We start from the raw sequence: 22,091 nt of genomic DNA on the forward strand, positions 1-22,091 counted from the left end.
TATACGAAGTCCACTATTTTCCTCTCTACACCCTCTTTTTATTTAAGAATCTTAGTATCTAAATAACTTTTTGGAAAATTACTTAATTAACTCTTTATTTTCTTTCTCTTATGAGTTTCACAAATTCTCATCAATTCATTCAGATAATTCTTTTAGTTGCAAACAATGGTATTACTAACTAGGAGGAACAGAACCTACCATTTAAAAATAAACATCAATAAATATTTTATTAGCTATGAAAGTTATTGGATTCCGATAAATTAATTTTTATCAAACTTTTTGCCAATGAATATCAAGAAAAAAATTCTTATATATAAAAAGTATGAAATAAAAAAACATAATGTACTAAGAAAAGCTAGAAAAAGAATTCAAAAGAGAGTGAAACTAAGTATTCAGCTTATTAAATGAGAAAATAGAGACAGAAAGATATTAATTAAGGGTAATTTTGAGATTTCAAATTTTAAATCTTTAATAATGAGTATAGAGAAGAATTTACTGGATTCAAATAGCCCCATCCTCATACAAAATATGAAAAGTTAGTGTCAAGAGTCAATATTAACTCTTGCATACTTTAATCTATAACTTAGCCCAGTAGTCATTTACTCAGAACTCTACCCTGGCAAAATCATATTTTAACTACCGACTGTCTTGGCTATTTTGTAAATATATATATATATAATTCAGAAGGATGGTGACTCCTGTTAGTTGCTTCGATCGTCCATTTAGAGAGAACGGGTCAAATTATTTGATTTTAGCTGACGTAAAATGGATATTCTGGGAACATTATGCGCAAATTGAAACCAAAACAATAGATCAAAAGGAGAATCTTTTTATATACACACACACACACAAATGTGGACCAAAGTTGGTATATGACTATAACAAAGCCCACGTATGCTAGCTATTTTCAATCACAAACACCAAGTAAATTATTTTATTTGTATTTTTTCCAGTTGTGGTGACGATAGAGCAGAGCTTGGTGGTCATCTCTTCATCACATTTTGAGTGAACACAAAATTTTATGATCGCGATGCAACGTGCATGCATGCATGGTCCTGTGATTACTCAACATCAATCAGTATCATGATAAAGAAAGATTAATAATAAGTGTGTGTTGGTATCAATATATGCGGAGGCTAGGGTTGATGTATTTTCTTTATTTTCATCAATATCTTTAATTATGAGTTCAATATATTATGGATACTGAATTCTTGTTCTTTCACAAAATAAAAAAGAGTAGGTTTCATGTATAAGTGTTCTGAGTCTTGGGTAGTTCAATGGATAAAACACTCTACATAATGCAGAAGAAAATAAGAATAAATAAAAACTGTTAAATACGATGATTTAGAGTTCCTTTTTATTTATTTATGTATGTTATAAAATGGTCTTGATTACGACCACATTTAATTGATTTAGATCTTTTTGGTTGGCATCATTATATAATCTCTAGGATCTTTAATTAATTACCTGATACCTATCAGGATCTTCCTAACTAAATCTTTATTGTATTGAAAATTTAAGATTTGAATCGGATTATATAAAGATGAGAGGGGTTTGGAGTTGGTTGTTGAGTTTATTTTGTATAACAATATTGAATAAAAAAAAATCTATGTGAAATATTAACTTTCAAAGTCATTTGACTAATAATGGAGTGTTTGTGATATTAAAAATCTTGCCGACAAGCTTTGGAAGGTTCGTCCGGAAGAATTTTCCAAGAAAGTGTGCTCAATGGGTGATGGATATGATCCATTATTATTAGTTGTGGAGTCAATGTCTTGATGCTGATGAAGATCACATCGTTGGTGGGAGCCCTTGATGTTGCATACAATCACCACCCACACATCTTATCTTCAAGAAAAAAATATGAAAAATTATTAGCCACGTGGAAGGAGGGCATTTGTTCACGTGTAAAAATTAGTAATTTGTGTCGTACATCTCTCTTAACGAGGACGATACAATTGGAACTTAATATGCATAGATTTTTATATTTGAAGATTATTGGGGAAATTGTAAGTTGGCATTGTTGCATTATTTGTATTTTGTAGACAGCATTTCATTGATTGAGGAACATTTTAATTGGAAAATTTTATACGTGCTAGTCATTTTACATCGTTCGTACGATCATCGAATTAAAATATGACTTTTTTTTTTCTTTTCCTAAAAAAATAAATTTACATAAGATAAAATGACAAGTCCTTTAAATATATATAAAAAATGACAAATCATTTAATTGAAGTTTATATTTATAGTCAATACATGTACACTAATATTAAAAGTCTTTTTAACCATCATCCCCATCATCATGATAAAAATGAATGATACACATCCTAAATTTTTTATCTTAATAAACTATTTCAAATGATATGACATTCATCAATTAGTTGATGAGATAATACAATTATTTCATTTAAATCTTATAAAGAATTACCCACCACTTAATTAATAACATATATTTGAAATGAAATTTGATATAAAATTTTTGGGATATTTATGATTACTTTTAGGACAAGTATTTAGCCCTCAAGTGCCTGTCGAGTGTGGGGCTTTCTTGGCTTGGGCTTCGGCTGGAATTGGGGGCCATATGATCAGCAAATCCAAACCCTCTCCTATCAGTGGGGAAAAGCATGAATAGGAGGCTTGCAAAAGCCCCAACAAGTATTGGCAAGTGCATCAACAGTACATTTGTATTAGGCCCCGGATGTGGGAAAAAACAACGTCGCGCATCAGAGTTAGTTGTTGCAAACACCAAGAACACAAGCAAAGATGTAAATGCATGCACAAAATCAATCCATCGGATTTTATACGTGTCCAAACATACCCCCTCCTTCTCAGTACCCTTGTCCCCATCTTCAATATTATTGTCTGCTTTCTCGCCCTCGTCCTCGCTGTCCTTTTTGTTGAAGATGTGTAGGCCAGTGGTAGTGGCTATACCATAGTAGAGCTTGCCTTTGCTGCTGTAGTAGCTATCAGTGAATGAGGAGAGAAAGCATACAATTGAGCATCCCGCAAGGGCAACTATAGAGAGGTACTTGTGTGCCGCCAGGCATGTGCCATTGTTTGACAATGAAGGCATCAGTGCTTGGTATGCAAGAACTGTGCCCGTTGGTAAAAGATTTGCTAGATTTGCTGCTGACGGACAATTTAGCTTGGCAACAGCTTTTGGCTTATCTGCACTTTGAACCATGGGGTAGAAATATTATAGTATGCTAGTTTCTTAAGAATTTGCTTGCTTAGTATGGTTTGTTAATTGGGCAGAAGTTATATATAAGCAAGCGAGGTGATGCCCCATTAAGATATTGCATAGTAAGTGGCGAATATGATCGCTTGATGTGAGAAGAAGCGACGCAGAATCCAATCAGTGCCTAATTAATCTGTTAGCCTGAACCAAAATGTGGTTTACATATTCCATATGTTACAAACTTTCTTTACGCCTTTAACTTCATCTCTCTGATGATAATCAGACATTATATGTTCTTTCTAACCTTGTGTAGCAGTCAATCTTTTTCATGCTTTTTATATGCAATTATCTTTTACTCTCCAGTGGCTCAGATGAAAATAGAATAACTTTTAGTTTCAGCATTTATACTTTCAAATGATTCATCTGGATAGAAATAAAAGAGAATCTGAGCAGCAATTAATTAAGTGGAAGAACCTAAAGAACACTAAAGTGAATGGAACTTATTCATCAGAATCATTTGAACATAGCTGAACCTAAAATCAATCATATAATCTTTATAGCACTAAGAGCAGGGAAATGTCTACATTATTGTTTGCAATAAACTGTTACAATTTCCTTAAATTTCCTTTCAGATAATAATTCCTAGTCCTCTTGACTTTGAACTATTCAAATATTACAATAAGACCGTTCTTAATATATCATTACGACGTAGAATAAAACAAACAAGAAAACTGAACCATGAGAAATCCATCTTCGTCAAGAAAATGGATTCATAGATGCTTGTATTTCTTCCAGTGTTCGCCCTTTGGTCTCTGGTACTAGCTTTGCTACGAACAGAACAGTTAAGCTGCAAATGGCTGAGAATGCAAAGAATGTTCCTGGTGAATTACAAGAGAGAAAATGAAAGAAAGATATCAGAATATGACAGTGTATGGTTCGTGTATCATATCATAAACTCAAGAAAACGAGAGGAATTGAACCGAGGTACTACCTGTGGAGCTCCATTTCATTAGAAAATTGAAAGTGAAAGAGATAATCCAAGACCCTAACCAGCTAACCAATGTTACAAGGCTTCCAGCTGAACCTTTCATGTTTATAGGGAATACCTGAAGTGGTAAAATTAATGAATTCAGTTGAGTTACATGTCTTAGTCGCATATTATAGATATTTCATTTTGAACACCATCAATCAAAATATGCAGAGTTAAATCTTTAATGTACCTCTGACATTATAACCCAAGGTATTCCTCCCATGCCTAATGAGAATGATCCTGTGTATACCTAATCACATGTTCAAAAATATGAACAAAGATATTATTTCAGCTACCAATCTGCAAAATCTATAACTTAAAGCAATACTTTTGGATAGCACGTAATCAATCCGATGAGGGTCAGAGCAAATGGTCTTAAGTTTTGAGAAGTCAGAGAAAAGCCTTCCTTGTATTCATTTTTATTTTCGTACATAGCAAGAGGAAAATAATATATAATTTTTTTTTTCCAAGCGAATATTCATTACCAGCACTCCAACTAGTGCTAGAAAAGGAGTTGCCTTTATCCACTGTTGAAGGTCCTGTAAAGGAGAAAGTTTGTATATTCTCATGGAGATTTAAGAATGGGGAAACGGGAAAGAACGATCCGACAGATAATTAAACTTTAGTTTAGAACCTGGAAGAGAAATGACAAAGCGGCAAGGAGGCAACCCAAACATGTTCCAGCTGCAGACACCTGGAAGCATTAGCAGACTTCAGCATCCGCCATTAGTACAACTACATCCAAACATGGAACATATTCTTTTGCTTCTTACCAACAGAAGTGGCCGTCGTCCAGATTTATCCATTAAAAGTACTCCCAACAGTGTCATTGGAATCTGCAGAAGCCAATTTCCAATGCTTTAGAAAAGCCTCTACCAGATTCCAAAAATTTAATTACAGCTAAGAGTCAATTACCTGAATAACAACCATTGCGATCATCCCAATACTACCAGAAAATCCTGTCATACAGTCAGAGATTAGAGCATTCATTTTCTCTCATTCCTTTTTATATCCCATTGACTGTACGAAGTATTCATAATTGGGCCTTCACTTACCAGCTGATATGAATATGGAACTTGCATAAAATGCAATTCCATTGACCCCTCCAAATTGTTGCAATACCATCAAGCCAACACCAACCTTAAAAGAATTTTAAATGCTTCAAAAAATAAAACAATTTATAAAATAATTTGTCCAAAGGAAAATTGCCTCAGCTAGATTGATTTTAAGAAGCTCACAATGAGGGAATGTGCGTATTTCCTCTGGAACAACTCAAGAATGCCACCTTCAGAAAGCCTCTCAAGGGTTTCTGTGTACTCCTATAAAATGAAGCAAAGCCACTCAGTTGTGGTTCTTACTCCTACCAGATGAATCAAATATTTCATATAAAATTAAGAAATTACTCTAATCTCGGCTGCTTCTTCAGAAATATCAGCATCTGCCCCCCTAAGGCGCTGCAGGGCGGCTTCAGATTCTATTCCTTTACCAGTCTTTGCCTGCAAATAATTCATAAACCGTTGATGTTAATGTAAACCCCAAATTTAAAGAACCTATAAAATAATGCATGCGACTCACCAGCCATCTTGGTGATTCTGGGATGAAGCATAGACCTATAAGCTGTACTAGACATGGAATAGTTCCTGAAATCAAAATAAAAGGATTCCCTTGTTACAGACACCCCTCAAATTACAATTCAACACCATAGGAACAGACGAAATTACCAATCAGAGCTAAGATCCGCCAGTTCAGAAAAGCTCCAATGAGATATGTCATTGACACGCCAATACATATCATCAACTGCAAGAGCAAAGATTAGATATTTAAGGATGCAATGATAATGGCTTGAACATTTTATAGAGATTAGTTCACCTGATGGACTGTTGTAAATCCTCCTCGAAGATTTTTGGGCGTGATTTCAGCTATATACACAGGTACCTGTGTGTGAGAATTAGAATAATCTTTTATCTGCTTCCTCAGCGAGTAACTGAACTTGAATTGCAATGCTCTGAAAAAATTACCACGTAAGAAAGGAGACCCATCCCATATCCCACCAACAGCCTTCCGAGATCTAGCCACCAAGCAGCCTTTCACAAACACTGAACTTTCAACATTGTGAACAATTGAGATTTAAGTATGAGAAGATAAGCAAAAGAAATCTTTGAAACATATACCTTCGAGAATACAATTATAGCCCATCCAATGATGCAAACTATGTCTGAGAAGCCCATTGTCTGCTTCCACAAGGCAACCAAAAGATTAAAAAAAAAAAGACATTTGAAAGTAAATCAGAATGGAAATTCAACAACATGGCCAGATACAACAATGGATTCGTAAGAAATACTTACACCTCTTCGGCCAATGTAATCCGCTATTTTCCCACTCATTATTGCACCTATCATAGCTCCGATCGTCAATATTGAACCGAAAAGTGAATACTGCAGATGAACGAGAAGAGAAAACTTATAAAGGGCATCCACAATGCGAAGAAACAAAGAGAAGCAAAACGGTATGTGTCAACTTATACTGAACAAATACAGAGCAAAATTCATAATTTATATGCCTACCTCCGCGACAGAAAGACCAAGATCATTGGTTATTCCAGACTGAGCAGGTGATGAATACCCAATCTACAAACCAATCACAAAATTTTAGTCAATCCCAGAATTCAGACGACCAAGCAGATTCTGATCCTACATTTTCAACTCAAGAAAGAAACAAAAGGTTTGCTGTTTATTCAATTAGTTTCTACTCACTATCAGACTAAAAAAGTTGCTACTCCCCTTATAATTCTCAGAGGACTTATTACATTCTTGAACATTCTCAATTACATTAGAGAGATACACAATTCATGTATCAAATACATTATATTAATAAATTTTGTAACTGGGTCCTGTAGAATCAAGAGCGTACTACTTACAGCAGAACCAAAAACATAGGAACCACAGACAGCAACGAAAGTGCTGAGCACAACAGCACTTGTGGCAGAAGCACTTCCACTTCCACTCTCACCACCACTACTGCCACCACCATGTACCTGAGACTTCTCCTTAAGCAACGAGCTCGATAACCCTTCTTCCATAACACTTTCTTTGCCCAAGATCACAAAAATTTCACACAAATGTTATCATCAATCCTTCGAGAAATTTCTTAAACAGAAGCTGAGACTTTGTTACATCTGCTTCAAGATTTTAAGACCAAAAAAAAAAAAAAAACAAGAGTGGTCAACTGGATACTGACGGTCCCACACGAGTGACTTGTAAAGTTTTCTGTTTTTTTCCGTTTTGGTTGCGTATGCAGTTTGCTTTTTCTTTATTGCTATGTTTATTTATTTTTATTAGGCAGGTGATTGATCGTGAATATTACACCTCACAATAGTGCTTTTATTCACAACAATTTTGTCAAAGCCATTATGAAAAAAATGCCAAATTTGAGACGATGAGAACGAATATGATTCATATTTGATAATGATCAACGAATATGAATCATATTTAATAATGAATAAGATCCGATTTAGATGACGAGTACGAGGGTTCGTGACTAAGCGCCAAATATACTATATTAAGAAAATTGGGGGGACAATAATAATTTTCAGTTATTGATTTTTTTGTGTTTTCATAAATAAAGATATAGTTCGTCAACTTGTATCAAATAAGTCCTCTAACAGTTTCTTATTAAATCCAAATAATCTTTTTTTTTTTAAATTTTTTGACCCCTACTTCTTCAAGATTGACTTTGGTTGACTAGTTAAATAAAGTTAATTGAAAATTACTCAGTCGAGACATTAGTCACAAAGAAATAAAATTTGACTTGAAAAATAAAATATAATCTTCAAAATTATAAAAAACAAAAAACAATGATACGTGGAAAATAATAACTATTTTACTCATTTAGTAAAATAATACTAAACTTGCTCTTTAAAACAAGTTATTATTTACTTAAAATCTCATAGAGGCCATAAATAGTCTCAATTCATTATGCAAAGGACACTCATGGCATTTTTTGTTACATTCATGGCTTGTATTACATTGCCTTTTTCTGTATAAAACTATAACGAAGAATTACTACTGTTACATAGAGGTATGAGAAGTCACTATGTTAGTTTTTATTTTATAGCTTAACACTGCTTTTATTTTGAAACTTCAATTCTAGCCAAAACCATGAAGAAAGAAATTGAAAATTTTGAAAAAAAAACTTGTGTTGGACTAGTCCACTACCTCACTAGCCAGCCACTAAAACTTTGTCAATGATCGAATAGACCATATAATTTAATAATATTAAATTTTTGCGGGTTTTAAATGGCATTCACTTATAATCTATAATGAGACCCACAGTTTTATAAATTGATAGAGCATTAGCAACTGATGCACAAGTCATTCTTCAGCGGGCATAACGTTATTGGAACTTTTTATTATTTTATGTAAACGGTTATTTATTAAATTTATTTACTTAAAGAAGTATAAATAGATATAATTTTTTTAGCGAGTAATTAATAAATGAATTAAAATCTTCAAATAAAGACATATTTTATTTCCTTTTATAAATATCAAATTGGTACATTTTAGTTATTGTAGTAAACTCCCTGATTTTAGGATTAATCTACCAATCATGTGTATAAAAAAAAAATTATTTTAGAAGTAATTGTCTGATAATTTAAATTTACCAAACATGATATGAAATCATTTAAAACTTAATTATTTCAAAATCTAATATAAAAGTGATTTCTTGAAAATCTAATAAAACAATCCCCAAAATACCCATACTCTCTGGTTGTAATGTTGATAACTTTAGTATTAACAGGAAGTGAACAAATATATGATTATTATAAAGTAAATAGAGAAAGATGAAAGGGGTTGGTTGAAAGAAACCAAACTCGAGAGACCCAATGAATACTACCTCCAAGTCGGGATGATTCAATTGCATTTGCATTTGGATTTGGTGACTGTTTATAGTGAGCCAGTCAACAAATACTAAGACATGTGTCAACAGTGGGGCCCGCACTCACAACTAAGCGTATTAAGTTGATAAATTAGCAAATTAAACGCCAAGTGGGCTCCATGGAGTTGAATTATTCCGTTATTTTAGCTAAACGCAAATTAGACATGCAGATGCTCCATGTAGTTGCCAAACAAGACTTTGATTCTTCTTTCACTTGCACCTGTGAAAAAAACTGGGACACATGGAGAATCCTCAACAAAACTCGGAGGAAGGATTAATGCCAAAGTCTTCACCTCCTCAGCCAAATCCTGCAATAGTTGCAAATGAAGCTGGTCAGGGCAGTGGCTTCCCAGAGAGTGATAAATCTTCTGCCACACCCGTTGTGGTTCTGAGCACCTTGGTAGCCATCTGTGGTTCATTTGCTTATGGCTGCACCGTGAGTAGCATTCCACTGTCCTCGTATATGTTCTTGTTTCTTGACCCTAATCTGGCTTTTAAGTGTTTTTTTTTAAGTTTTTTTATTCTGTGGAGAAATTAATAATTCTAATGAAATTTGAGTCTTCAAATTGATTTCCAATTTTCTATTCTATCTCAATCGTGTGGCTGGTATTAATTAAGTAAGCGTACATGGCTGGCAACTCTGACGATCTTATGTTTATTATATTTATATTTTTGTTAATTAAATAGGTTAGTGGGTGACTTTAGAGATGATCATTGGTCAAAACTTTCAACATCACATGGTTGAAGCAAGTGGGTTATTTTTATCCTAAGCAGAAAAGTAATCTATTATAATATATACTAATATCCCGAATAGGCGTAAAGATTTCTTCGGCGGTTGTCATTCCATTTTTTTTTTTTTTTTTCAAATTTCATAGTAGTTGTCAAAGACTTTTTTTTTTTATTTTTTTTCATTTGCCTATCGCGCTTTCATTCAAGAAAAATAATCATGGGGACATCAGAAAGCTTGAACGAAGGACTTCCTTTTATTGTGCGAAGGCCTGTGATTACTAATAATGAAGTTAGTAATGTTAGTGGCCTGCAAGAAAGTGATTCTTCGGCTACACCAGCTGTTATTTTCAGTACCTTGGTGGCCGTGTGCGGTTCATTTGCTTATGGCTGTGCTGTAAGTTTGATCGTTGTTTGCTGCCATCAGAGCAAATCAATATATTTAACTTGGAAGACTAATCTCTATATGCTTGAAGATAATAGACGTTCAGGAAGCAGTTTTGATTGAAATCACTCTCATCATAGGCCACTAGTCAAACAAATAGCTTTTCATTGGCTGCAGTAATGGCTGGTTGATTGATCGATCGATTGATTATTGTTTTCAGATTGGATATTCATCACCTGCTGAGTCTGGAATGAGGGCAGACCTGCGACTGTCTGTGACACAAGTAAGTTGACCAAGCCCAAGTTGTCCATGAATGCAGAATCTAGAAATAAATAAATAAAAGGGAAAATATCCACCGTCCACCTGATTTTATCCACTTTTTTAAAAATACACAAATCCTAATTTTTTTAGCTGCACTCCACCTAAAGTAAGGTTTTCTTACACTTACCCACTCCCGTGTTCACACTGTTAAAATCTCGCTGATGTCATAGGGATAAATTTGTCATTTGACCCTTCTTCCAACCTCTCGAAATGCTTTGTTTCAGCACAATTAAATTCTTTGTTTCATCTGGTTCTCTTCCAATTCAGAACAAGTCTGAACATACTGATCAAAATTACCGGTATAGAACTTCAATTTCTTGTTTTGCATGTGAATGATGTTTGTGCAAACTCCATTAAGAAAATCCTGGGAGTGTGAAATCACCACCAAGATGCGGTCAAATTTCTTCAAGGTCTCTTCCAGCCAAACGCAAGCTTCTAGATCTAGATGATTTGTGGGCTCATCGAGCAACAGAATGGTTGGGTTAATAAAGAGTGCACGCGCCAATGCAATCCTCATTCTCCAACCACCAGAGAAATCACGCGTTTTCTTAGCTTGCATAGTCTTGTTAAAACCAAGACCGTCGCCTTCAGGTGCTGCTTGAAGTCCATAATGTCACCCTCCCACCGGGTAACAGCTTGATTTTCACACACCCATATTTCATGGGCTACCTGGTTTATGAGCCTGAAATCGTGGCTGACGAGAACCATACCCCCATCCCACTCATTCAATGCCTCAGCAAGCGAGTCGATTGTCTCAATATCCAGATGATTAGTTGGTTCATCCAAGAGACCTGCGCTTTTATTTTGTTGTGTGTAATAAAGTCAACGTTCTTACCTTTATTTGCAATTAGATTGATATCACCATTTTCTTCACATTACATTACATCATTACCATGCCAAGAAAGAGCAATATCCCCAAAACCGTTTGCAACTCCTTCCAATCACCCTCCTCAAACTCTGACAGCAAGCCCCACAGCCATTATTATCCACCGCTTTCACTCCACCATAAACATTTCAGTAGCAATCTCCATCGAAATTTCAACAGGCAACACCATTTTCCTAGATTCCCTAGTCCAACAATATCTCCTTTTCCTTTCTTCACTATGCACCCAACCTCTCACCAATCTCCTTCAGTTTCTTTGTCGCCAATAGCTTGATCTCAATCGATGATCGTGCCACCAGCGGCTCGAGCCTGAAGATCGACCATCCATCACCGACCTCCTGTGGCTAGCTACGACTTCTTCAGTTATTAGATTGAGTTTGGGATAAGGTTTCGGCCAGCCACTTTTTTTTTTTTTGCATTTATTTAGGGCAAAATTATAGTTTTATATTTGGGGTAAAATAGTCATTTGATCAATTTTCCGTTAGTTCTCTTAACCGCGTGCAAACGGAGGTGGATGGATGCAAGAAAACCTTACTTTAGGTGGAGTGCAGCTAAAAAAATTAAGATTTGTGTATTTTTGAAAAAGTGGACAAAATCTGGTGGGCGGTGGATATTTTCCCTAAATAAAATCATATAAACTTTGGCAAGAATTTGTCACTCTTGATGCACACAGGCACATGCACACACGCACACACAACATCTATCAATGTTTATGCAGGTTAACTTAATTGATCATTTCTATTCTATGATCTTATATATTTTGATTCCTAAAATTGACCATATCTTTCCGTTATTCTTCTCATTCTGCAGTATTCAGTATTTGGCTCTGTATTGACAGTCGGAGGAATAATAGGGTCATTAGTAAATGGGAAAATAGCAGACCTCGTTGGTCGAAGACGTGTAAGTCATTCAATCTTCTGCATAATGTCTCAATGGATAGTATGAATTTTCAAAATTTTGAATAGTATGATTTTTCTTCTACCTTTATTAATAGTGTTTCAATTAACTGCAAGTGCAACAGACTATGTGGCTATCGGAGTTATTCTGTATTGTTGGGTGGCTGGCAGTAGCATTCTCCAAGGTTTTTTTCCTTTAGCTTCTCAGTGTCGTCACAGTCATGTTTGGTTGGCTGCCTACATGAAAACTGTACTTAGAATTTTATTTGGAATTAAATTGTTCCTTTTGGGTTCAAGTTGCATATCTAGCTATATCTACTTGTAAAATGGTATGTCGATAGGCTGTAACTTACTTCAGTACTTGTTGACAGCATGCTTGGTCACTTTATCTTGGACGATTTTCACTTGGGATTGGACTTGTACTTATGGCTTATGTGGTAAGTGATGTGAACAATTTCGTGGTTGCTGAATTCATGTGTAAGGCATCTGACAGCATTTGCATAATTGTTGCAAGACAGATACCTGTATATATCGCAGAAATAACACCGAAGAACATCCGGGGAGCATTTACAGCAGCTTTTCAGGTATATCTATGTAACTTATGATGATTACATTGCTTGTTTAACTTATTATTAATGAGCATTTACTTTGTCATCAACTCTGCAGTTCTTGCTTACTTCTGGTCTTTCAGTAATGTACTTAGTGGGTACTGTTGTTTCCTGGCGAGCCTTGGCTCTAATTGGTAGCTTCTGCTTCCCATTCAATTGATTTCATTTGCTTAATTGCTAACCCTTTAAGTTCCTGATGTTTCTTTTTTATTTGATTTTCAGCTGCTGTTCCATGTCTGTTGCAAATTATTGGTTTGTTCTTCATTCCCGAGTCTCCAAGATGGCTGGTTAGTCCAAGTCCATAAACTTTTTTCCTGGTGGAATTTAATTTTGCAAAAAGCAGAAACTGGAGTCCCTAGCTTTTTGTTTAAGCTCTTGTTACTATGCTTGTGAATTAAGAGCATATTAAAGTTAATGTGTAATTCTCTTTGCAGGCAAAGGTTGGTAGAGAAAAAGAGCTAGAAACTACTCTACAGCGCCTTAGGGGAAAGAATGCGGATATTTCAATGGAATCTGCTCACATCAGAGTAAAACTTTTAACTCTAATGTTTGACTATCCAATAAAAAGAAAATACATGAAAATAACTTTATACCAATGGCACAATACAAGGAATGAGCATTCCATTATTATTGTACAGGAATATACACAGACCTTTGAGATGGACTCAAAAGTTGGAATTTTTTACCTCTTTCAGCGAAAATATGCTTATCCACTCGTAGTGAGTCTTTAATACTCGTATTAATACTTTTGTGATCTCGTTAATTGCCAGTTCTATGATTTTTATATTAGATTGTTTAATTGGTTTAGGTTGGAGTTGGATTATCAGCAATGCAACCATTGTTAGGAGCAACTGCAATTCAATACTATGCCAGCTACATATTTTCAGAAGCAGGTAAACAACAACATTTTGCGCTACTTCATAGAACTCATGGATTTTAAAGGAAATAACAGTATGAATCTTCTGTTTGTAATAGATTTTTCAACAAAAATTGGGAGTATATCCTTGGCTATCATTCAGGTAATTGACCATCAATCAAACATGGGATTTTTCCATTTGAAATACTCAGGAACATACAATTTGTTTTACAGCTTCCGGTTATTGGTGCATCGGTGCTCCTGACTGATAGATTTGGAAGAAGACCACTTCTTTTGGTAAACATTTCAAAAAAACATATTCACCCCAAAATTATTAATGCAGAAGGTTGGCTAATTTATGTGGCTAATTTATGCTTATACAAATTCATCTATTTGCAGGCTTCTACAATTGTGATGTGCTTAAGTCTCGCTATTATAGCTACGGCATTCGGCTTGCAGGTTCTTCTGGAACAAAATTTTTACACTTCTGCAATTCTAATTTGCAATTCTGTTTGGACATATTTATGATTATTGCTTAAAATTTTTATGTGCAGGGCACACATCGTTGGAATGAGGTTACTTCAGTGCTGGTGTACGTTGGCATAATGGTAATATAATCGATGTAGAAAAGGGAAACTTGTCTCTGTATGTTATGAGAGCTTACTTACATTAGAGGGTTTGCTGTAAAGATTCTTTTTTATTGTTTTGTCTATCAATATGGAGCAAAATGTGACTAATTGACACTGAATCTGCAATCAGGGGTTTAGTGTAGGTTACTCAATAGGCTTGTCAGGATTACCAGGTGTCGTAATGGCAGAGGTATATGACTACGTGATCTAGCTCTACATCTTTTCATGAATATCTCAACCAGAGTCGATACATGAGCCATTGAACTTCCATTTTCAGATATTTCCCATAAACATGAAAGGTTTAGCAGGAAGCCTGGTGATTTTCATCCACCACTGCATCAATTGGACCATTACATTCACATTCCATTTCATGATGGAATGGAGCAAAACAGGTACCTGATACCCCTGATGCTTATACATTTTCCATTTCGCAATCCTCTTTCTTCTGTGTTGCTCTCTAGTTACAAGCCTGTGTTGGCTGCTCTGGCAGGAACATTTTCTATATTCTGGGTCATATGCGCCGCAGGTGTTGCGTTTGTTACATTCCTGGTGCCGGAGACCAAGGGACGAACACTTGAAGAAATACAAGCATCAATTACAAAGCTTTCTCGGCGGTAAATCAACATCACTCTACTGCAAGTGTAATAATAACCTGGTTTGATTGGACTGCTGTACATCACTGGAGTAAATTCTGCTCATAGGATGTGCTTGGTGCTACGCAGTGGATTAGACTGTATTGGACTAAAATGTATTAAGTTTAATACGGTACTGGATTATATTCTCTATTAAAAATTTTAATAGCAATAGATTAATATTATTTGTGTATTTTCTATTCTTATTAATTAATAAAATTATATCTATGTATATATATTTTTTCCTTTAATTATTCAGCATATTTTTAGCGTTTATGAACAATTTGACTAATACTACACTGCTTCTGAGTACATAAAAGTGAAGAACACTTACTGCTGCCGCGGAGAGGCCCAAGTCTTGCTTGATTCCAAATTCAACAAGTGATGACTATTCCGACTATAAATTAATAATCAAACATTATTGTACGCGTAGTGAACTGACAATCTACGCACCGTAAAATAATTTGAAACATTATTGATTCCAAGTCATATAAACCAAAGATAAATTTGTATTCGTAGGGTCCAATGATCGTTAGTGAAAAAAAAAAAAAAAAATGGAGGCTTTTGCCTAACCGCACGAGCGGTGCGTGGCTTTTTCCCGAGAAGCTGAAAGAGCGATGGGTGCAGTTAGTGGAAAACAATGGGCCTAGTCATTTAGTATTCAGCAGGAATTGAATATCCTGCCCGATTTCATGTCAATGCCCAATACCATCGTTCAGCTGGAAGCCAATATTTGTTCTATTAGATTGTCCAATATTGCCACAATTTTTTTTTTTTTTTTAAATTACACGAGATTGTTATTTAGTGTACAACTTATAATACATGAAATTCAGACAATAAGACGTATTTCATAAGAGAAAACTCAATTATATAAGAAGATTATTATTTTATATAATTATGTAATATACATAATTATATAATATCCGTTAAATTTTTCTCTAACGATTATGAAAATTTAAGATAATAAAATTATATTATTTTTACCGTCATTAGATAAAATCTAACTACTGTTACATAATTATATATGTAATATAATTACCCCTCAAAATTCCATTACATAACAAAAACCATTATATAATATAATTGAGCAAAGAATTACCCCTCAAGATTCCAATAGTTAGCACACTTGCCCCACTAAAATTAAAGTTTACAGATATGCTTTTTCTATTATCGTAATATTTATTTGAAAAACGAAAAAGTCAAGTGCGCTCTATTCAGTTGCATCATTTCAACCTTTTTTTTTTTTTTTAAACTCACTAGTGCAGTAATGCAGTGGCTACACAAAGATTTGTTTCTTTCACTTGCTCCTGTGAAAGAAATAGGACATGGAGAATCCAGAAAGCTTGGAGGAGGGACTGATAGCAAAGTCTTCACTTGCTCAGTCAAATCCTGTAATAGTTACAAATGAAGTTGGTGAGCGCAGTGGCTTCCCAGAGAGTGATAATTCTTCAGCAGCTACACCCGTTGTTGTTCTTAGCACCTTGGTAGCCATTTGCGGTTCATTTGCTTATGGCTGTTCTGTAAGTAGCATACCGTTATCACGCACGCTAGTTACTTTTTTTTGTTTCTTGATCGTAAATGTGAAGCAGAAATGAGCAAATTAGAGTAAAATTGAGTTTTTAATTGATTTATAATTTTCTATCCTACCTCAATCATGTGGTTGGTATTAGGTAAGCTTACATGACTGGTCCAGGAATTTCATGTTAGATGGTGTGTATTTATCAAATGTTCTTCATTTTCAGCAAACAATGGATTAGTGTATAATGGTGACTCACCAACTTGAGCGAATTGGATTGTTTCAAAGTTTCATTCTTGTTTTGAAAGGCAGCTTAATCAATAGTTACTTTAAGACAACAGAATAGGATCTTATGTACATATGTTAGTATAATACTGGTTAGTAGGTGACTTTAGAGATTGGCATTAATTAAAACTTTCACCATCAAATGCACGAAACAGGTGGATTATATACATATGTTAGTATAATACTTGTTAGTAGGTGACTTTAGAGATTGGCATTAATTAAAACTTTCACCATCAAATGCATGAGACAGGTGGATTATTCTAATCAGAAAAATAATCTATTATAATATCTACTAAAAATTCAAATGGGTATAAAGATTTCTTCTGCAGTTGTCATTCCAATTTCTTATTTCATAATTGTCAAACTCTTCTCTTTTTCCATTGCCTCTCTTTCGTTCAAGAAGAATAATCATGGAGACATCAGAAAGCTTGGAGGAAGGACTAATTCCGAATCCTCCACTTCTTGAGAGGCCTATGATCACCAATGAAATTGGTAATGGCAGTGGCATGTACGAAAGTGATCCTTCTACTACGCCTGCTGTTGTTTTCAGCACCTTGGTGGCCATTTGCAGCTCATTTACTTACGGCTGTGCTGTAAGATCCATTGTTGTTTTGTTGCTGTGAGAGTAAATGAATACAATTTTCTTGCAAGATTAGTCTCTAAATGCTTGAAGATAGCGGGCATTCAGGAAGCAGTTTTGAGTGAAATCACTTTCATATTAAGCTACTAGTCAAAATTTTAGCTTTTCATTGACTGCAATAGATTGATTGATTATTGTTTTCAGGTTGGATATTCATCACCTGCTGAGTCTGGAATGAGGGCAGACCTGGGACTTTCAGTGACAGAAGTAAGTTGACGAAGCCCAAGTTATCCATGAACACAGAACGTTAAAATAAACAAATAAATTCATATAAACATTGGCCAGAATATGTCACTTTTGATACACACGTGTACAGACAACATCTACTATTATGTATGCAGATTCACTTAACTGATCATTACTATTATATGATCTTATACATTTTGAGTCCTATTATTGACCATGGCTTTCCCTTATTCTTCTCATTCTGCAGTACTCAGTTTTTGGTTCAGTATTGACATTTGGAGGAATAATAGGTTCACTAGTAAATGGGAAAATAGCAGACCCCACTGGTCGAAGAGGTGTAAGTCATTCAATCGTCCGCTTTATGTCTCAATGAATAGTATGAAATTTCTTTTACTGTTGTCAATAGTATTTAATTAACTGCAAGTGCAACAGGCAATGTGGCTATCTGAGTTATTCTGTATAGTTGGGTGGCTGGCAATTGCATTCTCAAAGGTCTTTTTCCTTTAGCTTCTCTTTTTCATCACAGTCATGCTTGATTTGGCTGCCTGCATGAAAACCATACTTAGAATCTTATTTGGAATTCAATTGTCCTTTTCGGGGTTCAAGTTGCATGTCTACCTCTATCTACTATTAAAATGGTATGTCAATAGGCTATAATTTACTTGTGTACTTGTTGATGGGATGCTTGGTCCCTATATCTTGGACGCTGTTCTATTGGGATTGGACTTGCGCTTATTGCTTATGTGGTAAGTGACATGAACAATTTCATGGTTGCTTAATTCACATGTGAGGCATGTCACAGCATTTGCATCATTGTTCCAAGACAGATACCTATATATATTGCGGAAATAACACCCAAAAACATCCGGGGAGCATTTACAGCTACTAGTCAGGTATATATATGTTAATTATAATGATTATATTACTTGTCTAACTTATATTTAATGAGTGTTTACTTTGTCATCAATTCTGCAGTTCTTGATTGTGTCTGGTATGTCAGTAATGTATTTGGTGGGTACTATTGTTTCCTGGCGAGCCCTGGCTCTAATTGGTAGCTTCAGCTTGCCCTGCTTTTGATTTCATTTGCTTAATTGCTAAGCCCTTCAAGATTTCTGATGTTTCTTTTTCATTTAATTTTCAGCTGCTGTTCCATGTCTGTTGCAAGTTGTTGGTTTGTTCTTCATTCCAGAGTCACCAAGATGGCTGGTTAGTCCAAGTCAAATGTCCATAAACTTTTTTCCTGGTGGAATTTAATTTTGCAAAAAACAGAGACTGGAGTCCCTAGCTTTTTGTTTAAGTTCTTGCTACTATGCTTGTGAACTAAGAGCGTATTAAAGTTAAATGTGTATTTCTCTTTGCAGGCAAAGATAGGTAAAGAAAAAGAGCTAGAAACTACTCTACAGTGCCTTAGGGGAAAGACTGCAGATATTTCTATGGAATCTGCTGACATCAGAGTAAAATTCCAACTCTAATATTTGACTACTCAGTAATTACAAAACACATGAAACAGCTGTACATCTCTTGCACAAAACAACCAATGAGCATCCCATATTGTACAGGATTGCACGCAGACATTTGAGAAGGACTCGAAAGCTGGGATTTTTGACCTGTTTCAGCGGAGATATGCTTATTCACTCTCAGTGAGTCCTTAATAGTTGTATATATATATTTTTTTATATATTTGTAATCTCGTCATATATCATCTGTCCTATTTAAGTGGTTTAGGTTGGAGTTGGATTAATGGTAATGCAACCATTTGTAGGATCAGCTGCAATTGCATATTATGCTAGCTACATAATTGCAGCAGCTGGTAAATAAACAACATTTTGTACTATTTCATAGAACTTCTGAATATCCAAGAATATGACAGTATGAATCTTTTGTTTGTAACAGATCTTTCGACGGACATTGGGAGTATATCAATGGCTATCATTCAGGTAATTGACCATCAATCAAACGTGAGATTTTTCCATTTGAAATACTCAGGAACATACAATTTCTTTTACAGCTTCCGGCTATTGGCGCGTCCGTACTCCTGACAGATAGATTTGGTAGAAGACCACTTCTTTTGGTTTGCACATATAAGAGAATTAAGTTTATCCAAAAATTAGTTATTCAGGATATATAAATGTTCATATTTTTGCAGGCTTCTACTATCTGGATGGGCTTAAGTCTCACTATTATAGCTTTGGCATTTGGCCTGCAGGTTCTTCTATTACAAAATTTATGCACTTCTTCACTAGTTCTCAATTCTGTTTGACATATTAATGATCATTGCTTAAAAAACTTATGTGCAGGACACCCATCTTTGGAATGAGGCTACTCCAGTCCTTGTGTATGTTGGCATAATGGTAATAGTCTCTAAATGTTGTGAGCTAACATCGAAGTGTTCTTTCTCTGTAAAGATTTTTTTTCCCAATTGTATCGTCTGCCTAATTGGAGCAACATATGGCAAAATATATGATCAGGGGTTTAGCATAGCTTTTGCATTAGGCATGGCGGGACTACCAAGTGTCATAATGGCTGAGGTATATGACTACATGATCTAGCTCTACTTCTTTTCATGAATGTCTTATCAGGAGTCGATAAATAAGCCATTGAACTTCCATTTTTCAGATATTTCCAATAAACATCAAAGGTTCAGCAGGAAGCCTGGTGATTTTACTCCACAACTGCAGCAATTGGATAGTTACATACACTTTCCATTTCACGATGGAATGGAGCAGAACAGGCACCTGAAACCCCCCACCATATATGCTCGTACTATTTTCCACTTCTCAATCCTCTTTATCTTGCTCTCTAATTACAAGTCTGTGTTGGCTGCTATGGCAGGAACATTTTCTATATTCTGGGTCATTTGCGCTGCCGCTGTCCTGTTCGTTGCATTTCTGGTGCCGGAGACCAAGGGACGACACTCGAAGAAATTCAAGTATCAATTACAAAGTATTAATAAATTTTATAACAGAACTCCACATTTGTCCAAAACCATGCACATATAAATGCCTTAATAAAATGGTGTATATGATCTTGGAGCTGAATTATTACAAAAATGAGAAAATGGCTAAGACCTTAAAAAGTTGAGAGACAAGGATTGAAAGATGAAGAATAAAGTAGCTGGGAGAAGAAGAAGAAAGTCGATAAGAGTGGGAAAATGTGCAGAATAAGTTTGATAATTTATTGAGTATTTGTTGCGCATGTATGGCGCATCATGGCTACAGAAACATCTCAGTTTATGATAATTATCATTTTGTTGTGGAATTAGTTGGAAATTATCCAGACATACACATAAATAATAAGAAGTTAAAAGGATCAGGTCAAGAAAATGGACGCCAACCTTTGTGAGAGTGGTCACCTGCTTCGAAGTTCTCAATAACTCATAATATATTTCACTTTCACTGCTTTAGTGCGACTCGAATCCTCTGCATCTCCTAATATATTTGACGTCTTTAGTGTGACCCAGTTTAGTACTCTAGTGCATGACCTGTGAATTGGCCTTTATTCAAGGGTACGTCTATCAGAGCACTCACGGGCCATGTTGGCAAGTCAAAGCATTGCCACGATTTCCTGCCTGTCGCAAAAGGGCATAAATAATTTTTTCGGGCAGTTGCAGTAGTTGTCATGCGCTTGCTTCGTTCATTTGCCTTGCTTTCCCTTGAAGAAATTAATCATCATGGAGAGACCAGAAGAAAGGTTGAAGTTGGAGGAAAGACTAATTCCAAGTTCTTCACTTGCTGATGAAATTGGTGATGGCAGTGGCATGCAAGAAAGTGATTCTTCAGCCACACCTGCTGTTGTTCTCGGCGCTTTGGTGGCCGTACGTGGTTCATTTGCTTATGGTTGATCTGTATGTACCATTATTATCATCATGTTTTTAGTGTTGTTTTATCTCTCTCTTTTTCAGTTCCTTTTCTTGATGGCGTGTATTTAGACATGTTCATTAGCTACACTATAAACGTGAATAATTGGAGTGTCTTAGAATTGTAACTGGGCTGTTACATTCACATTCCATTTCATGATGGAATGGAGCAAAACAGGTATCCGATAATCCCCCATGCTTATACATTTTCCATTTCGCAATCCTCTGTCTTCTGTGTTGGCTACTCTGGCAGGAACATTTTCTATATTCTGGGTCATATGCGCCGCAGGTGTTGCGTTTGTTACATTCCTGGTGCCGGCGACCAAGGGACGAACACTTGAAGAAATACAAGCATCAATTACAAAGCTTTCTGGGAGATAAATCAAAATCACTCCACTGCAAGTGTAATAATAACCTGGTTTGGTTGGACTGCAAGTGTAAACTCCCCTCACAGGATGTGCTTGGTGTGACGCCCCGGATTAGACTGTACTGGACTAAAATGTACTAAGTTTAAAACGGTACTGGATTA

General features: G+C 35.4%; 4 protein-coding genes across 8 annotated transcripts; 2 read left to right on the forward strand and 2 right to left on the reverse strand.

The window, feature by feature from the left end:
* Positions 1–2,500: 2,500 nt before the first annotated feature.
* On the reverse strand, positions 2,501–3,184 carry LOC18042906 (protein DMP10). Its single transcript, XM_006433134.1, has one exon. The coding sequence runs from the start codon at positions 3,182–3,184 to the stop codon at positions 2,501–2,503; it is 684 nt and encodes a 227-aa protein (XP_006433197.1).
* Positions 3,185–3,706: 522 nt separating this feature from the next.
* On the reverse strand, positions 3,707–7,505 carry LOC18040494 (sugar transporter ERD6-like 5). 2 transcript variants are annotated; one of them, XM_006433135.2, is made up of 18 exons: positions 7,126–7,505; positions 6,773–6,835; positions 6,554–6,643; positions 6,380–6,439; positions 6,227–6,292; positions 6,078–6,143; positions 5,930–6,005; positions 5,784–5,848; positions 5,612–5,704; positions 5,447–5,527; positions 5,264–5,348; positions 5,124–5,167; positions 4,982–5,044; positions 4,843–4,902; positions 4,694–4,747; positions 4,399–4,458; positions 4,170–4,284; positions 3,707–4,056 (listed from the first exon to the last, which is right to left on the reverse strand). In XM_006433135.2, the coding sequence occupies exons 1-18, from the start codon at positions 7,285–7,287 to the stop codon at positions 3,935–3,937; spliced, it is 1,425 nt and encodes a 474-aa protein (XP_006433198.1). In that variant the 5' UTR covers positions 7,288–7,505; the 3' UTR covers positions 3,707–3,934. The 2 variants fall into 2 exon arrangements, with proteins under 2 accessions (XP_006433198.1, XP_024040141.1); XM_024184373.1 differs by lacking the exon at positions 4,694–4,747 and having other exon boundaries at positions 7,126–7,504.
* Positions 7,506–9,242: 1,737 nt separating this feature from the next.
* Positions 9,243–22,049, forward strand: LOC18040495 (sugar transporter ERD6-like 10). 4 transcript variants are annotated; one of them, XM_024184001.1, is made up of 19 exons: positions 9,243–9,579; positions 10,475–10,537; positions 12,269–12,358; positions 12,480–12,539; positions 12,726–12,791; positions 12,873–12,938; positions 13,021–13,096; positions 13,185–13,249; positions 13,397–13,489; positions 13,601–13,681; positions 13,771–13,855; positions 13,938–13,981; positions 14,053–14,115; positions 14,218–14,277; positions 14,373–14,426; positions 14,578–14,637; positions 14,725–14,801; positions 21,703–21,740; positions 21,816–22,049. In XM_024184001.1, the coding sequence occupies exons 1-19, from the start codon at positions 9,385–9,387 to the stop codon at positions 21,941–21,943; spliced, it is 1,464 nt and encodes a 487-aa protein (XP_024039769.1). In that variant the 5' UTR covers positions 9,243–9,384; the 3' UTR covers positions 21,944–22,049. The 4 variants fall into 4 exon arrangements, with proteins under 4 accessions (XP_024039769.1, XP_006433202.1, XP_006433203.1 ...); XM_006433139.2 differs by lacking the exons at positions 21,703–21,740; positions 21,816–22,049 and adding an exon at positions 14,938–15,272 and having other exon boundaries at positions 9,244–9,579; positions 14,725–14,839; XM_006433140.2 differs by lacking the exons at positions 10,475–10,537; positions 21,703–21,740; positions 21,816–22,049 and adding an exon at positions 14,938–15,272 and having other exon boundaries at positions 9,249–9,579; positions 14,725–14,839.
* LOC18041172 (sugar transporter ERD6-like 10) lies at positions 16,559–20,754 on the forward strand. Its single transcript, XM_024184005.1, has 19 exons — positions 16,559–16,599; positions 17,284–17,473; positions 17,665–17,727; positions 17,954–18,043; positions 18,139–18,197; positions 18,386–18,452; positions 18,534–18,599; positions 18,682–18,757; positions 18,848–18,912; positions 19,068–19,160; positions 19,266–19,346; positions 19,432–19,516; positions 19,600–19,643; positions 19,715–19,777; positions 19,853–19,912; positions 20,004–20,057; positions 20,175–20,234; positions 20,323–20,437; positions 20,539–20,754. The coding sequence occupies exons 1-19, from the start codon at positions 16,589–16,591 to the stop codon at positions 20,703–20,705; spliced, it is 1,509 nt and encodes a 502-aa protein (XP_024039773.1). The 5' UTR covers positions 16,559–16,588; the 3' UTR covers positions 20,706–20,754.
* Positions 22,050–22,091: the final 42 nt, after the last annotated feature.

Source organism: Citrus clementina, unplaced genomic scaffold (assembly GCF_000493195.1).
Source record: "Citrus clementina cultivar Clemenules unplaced genomic scaffold, Citrus_clementina_v1.0 scaffold_5, whole genome shotgun sequence".
Taxonomy (NCBI): domain Eukaryota; kingdom Viridiplantae; phylum Streptophyta; class Magnoliopsida; order Sapindales; family Rutaceae; genus Citrus; species Citrus x clementina.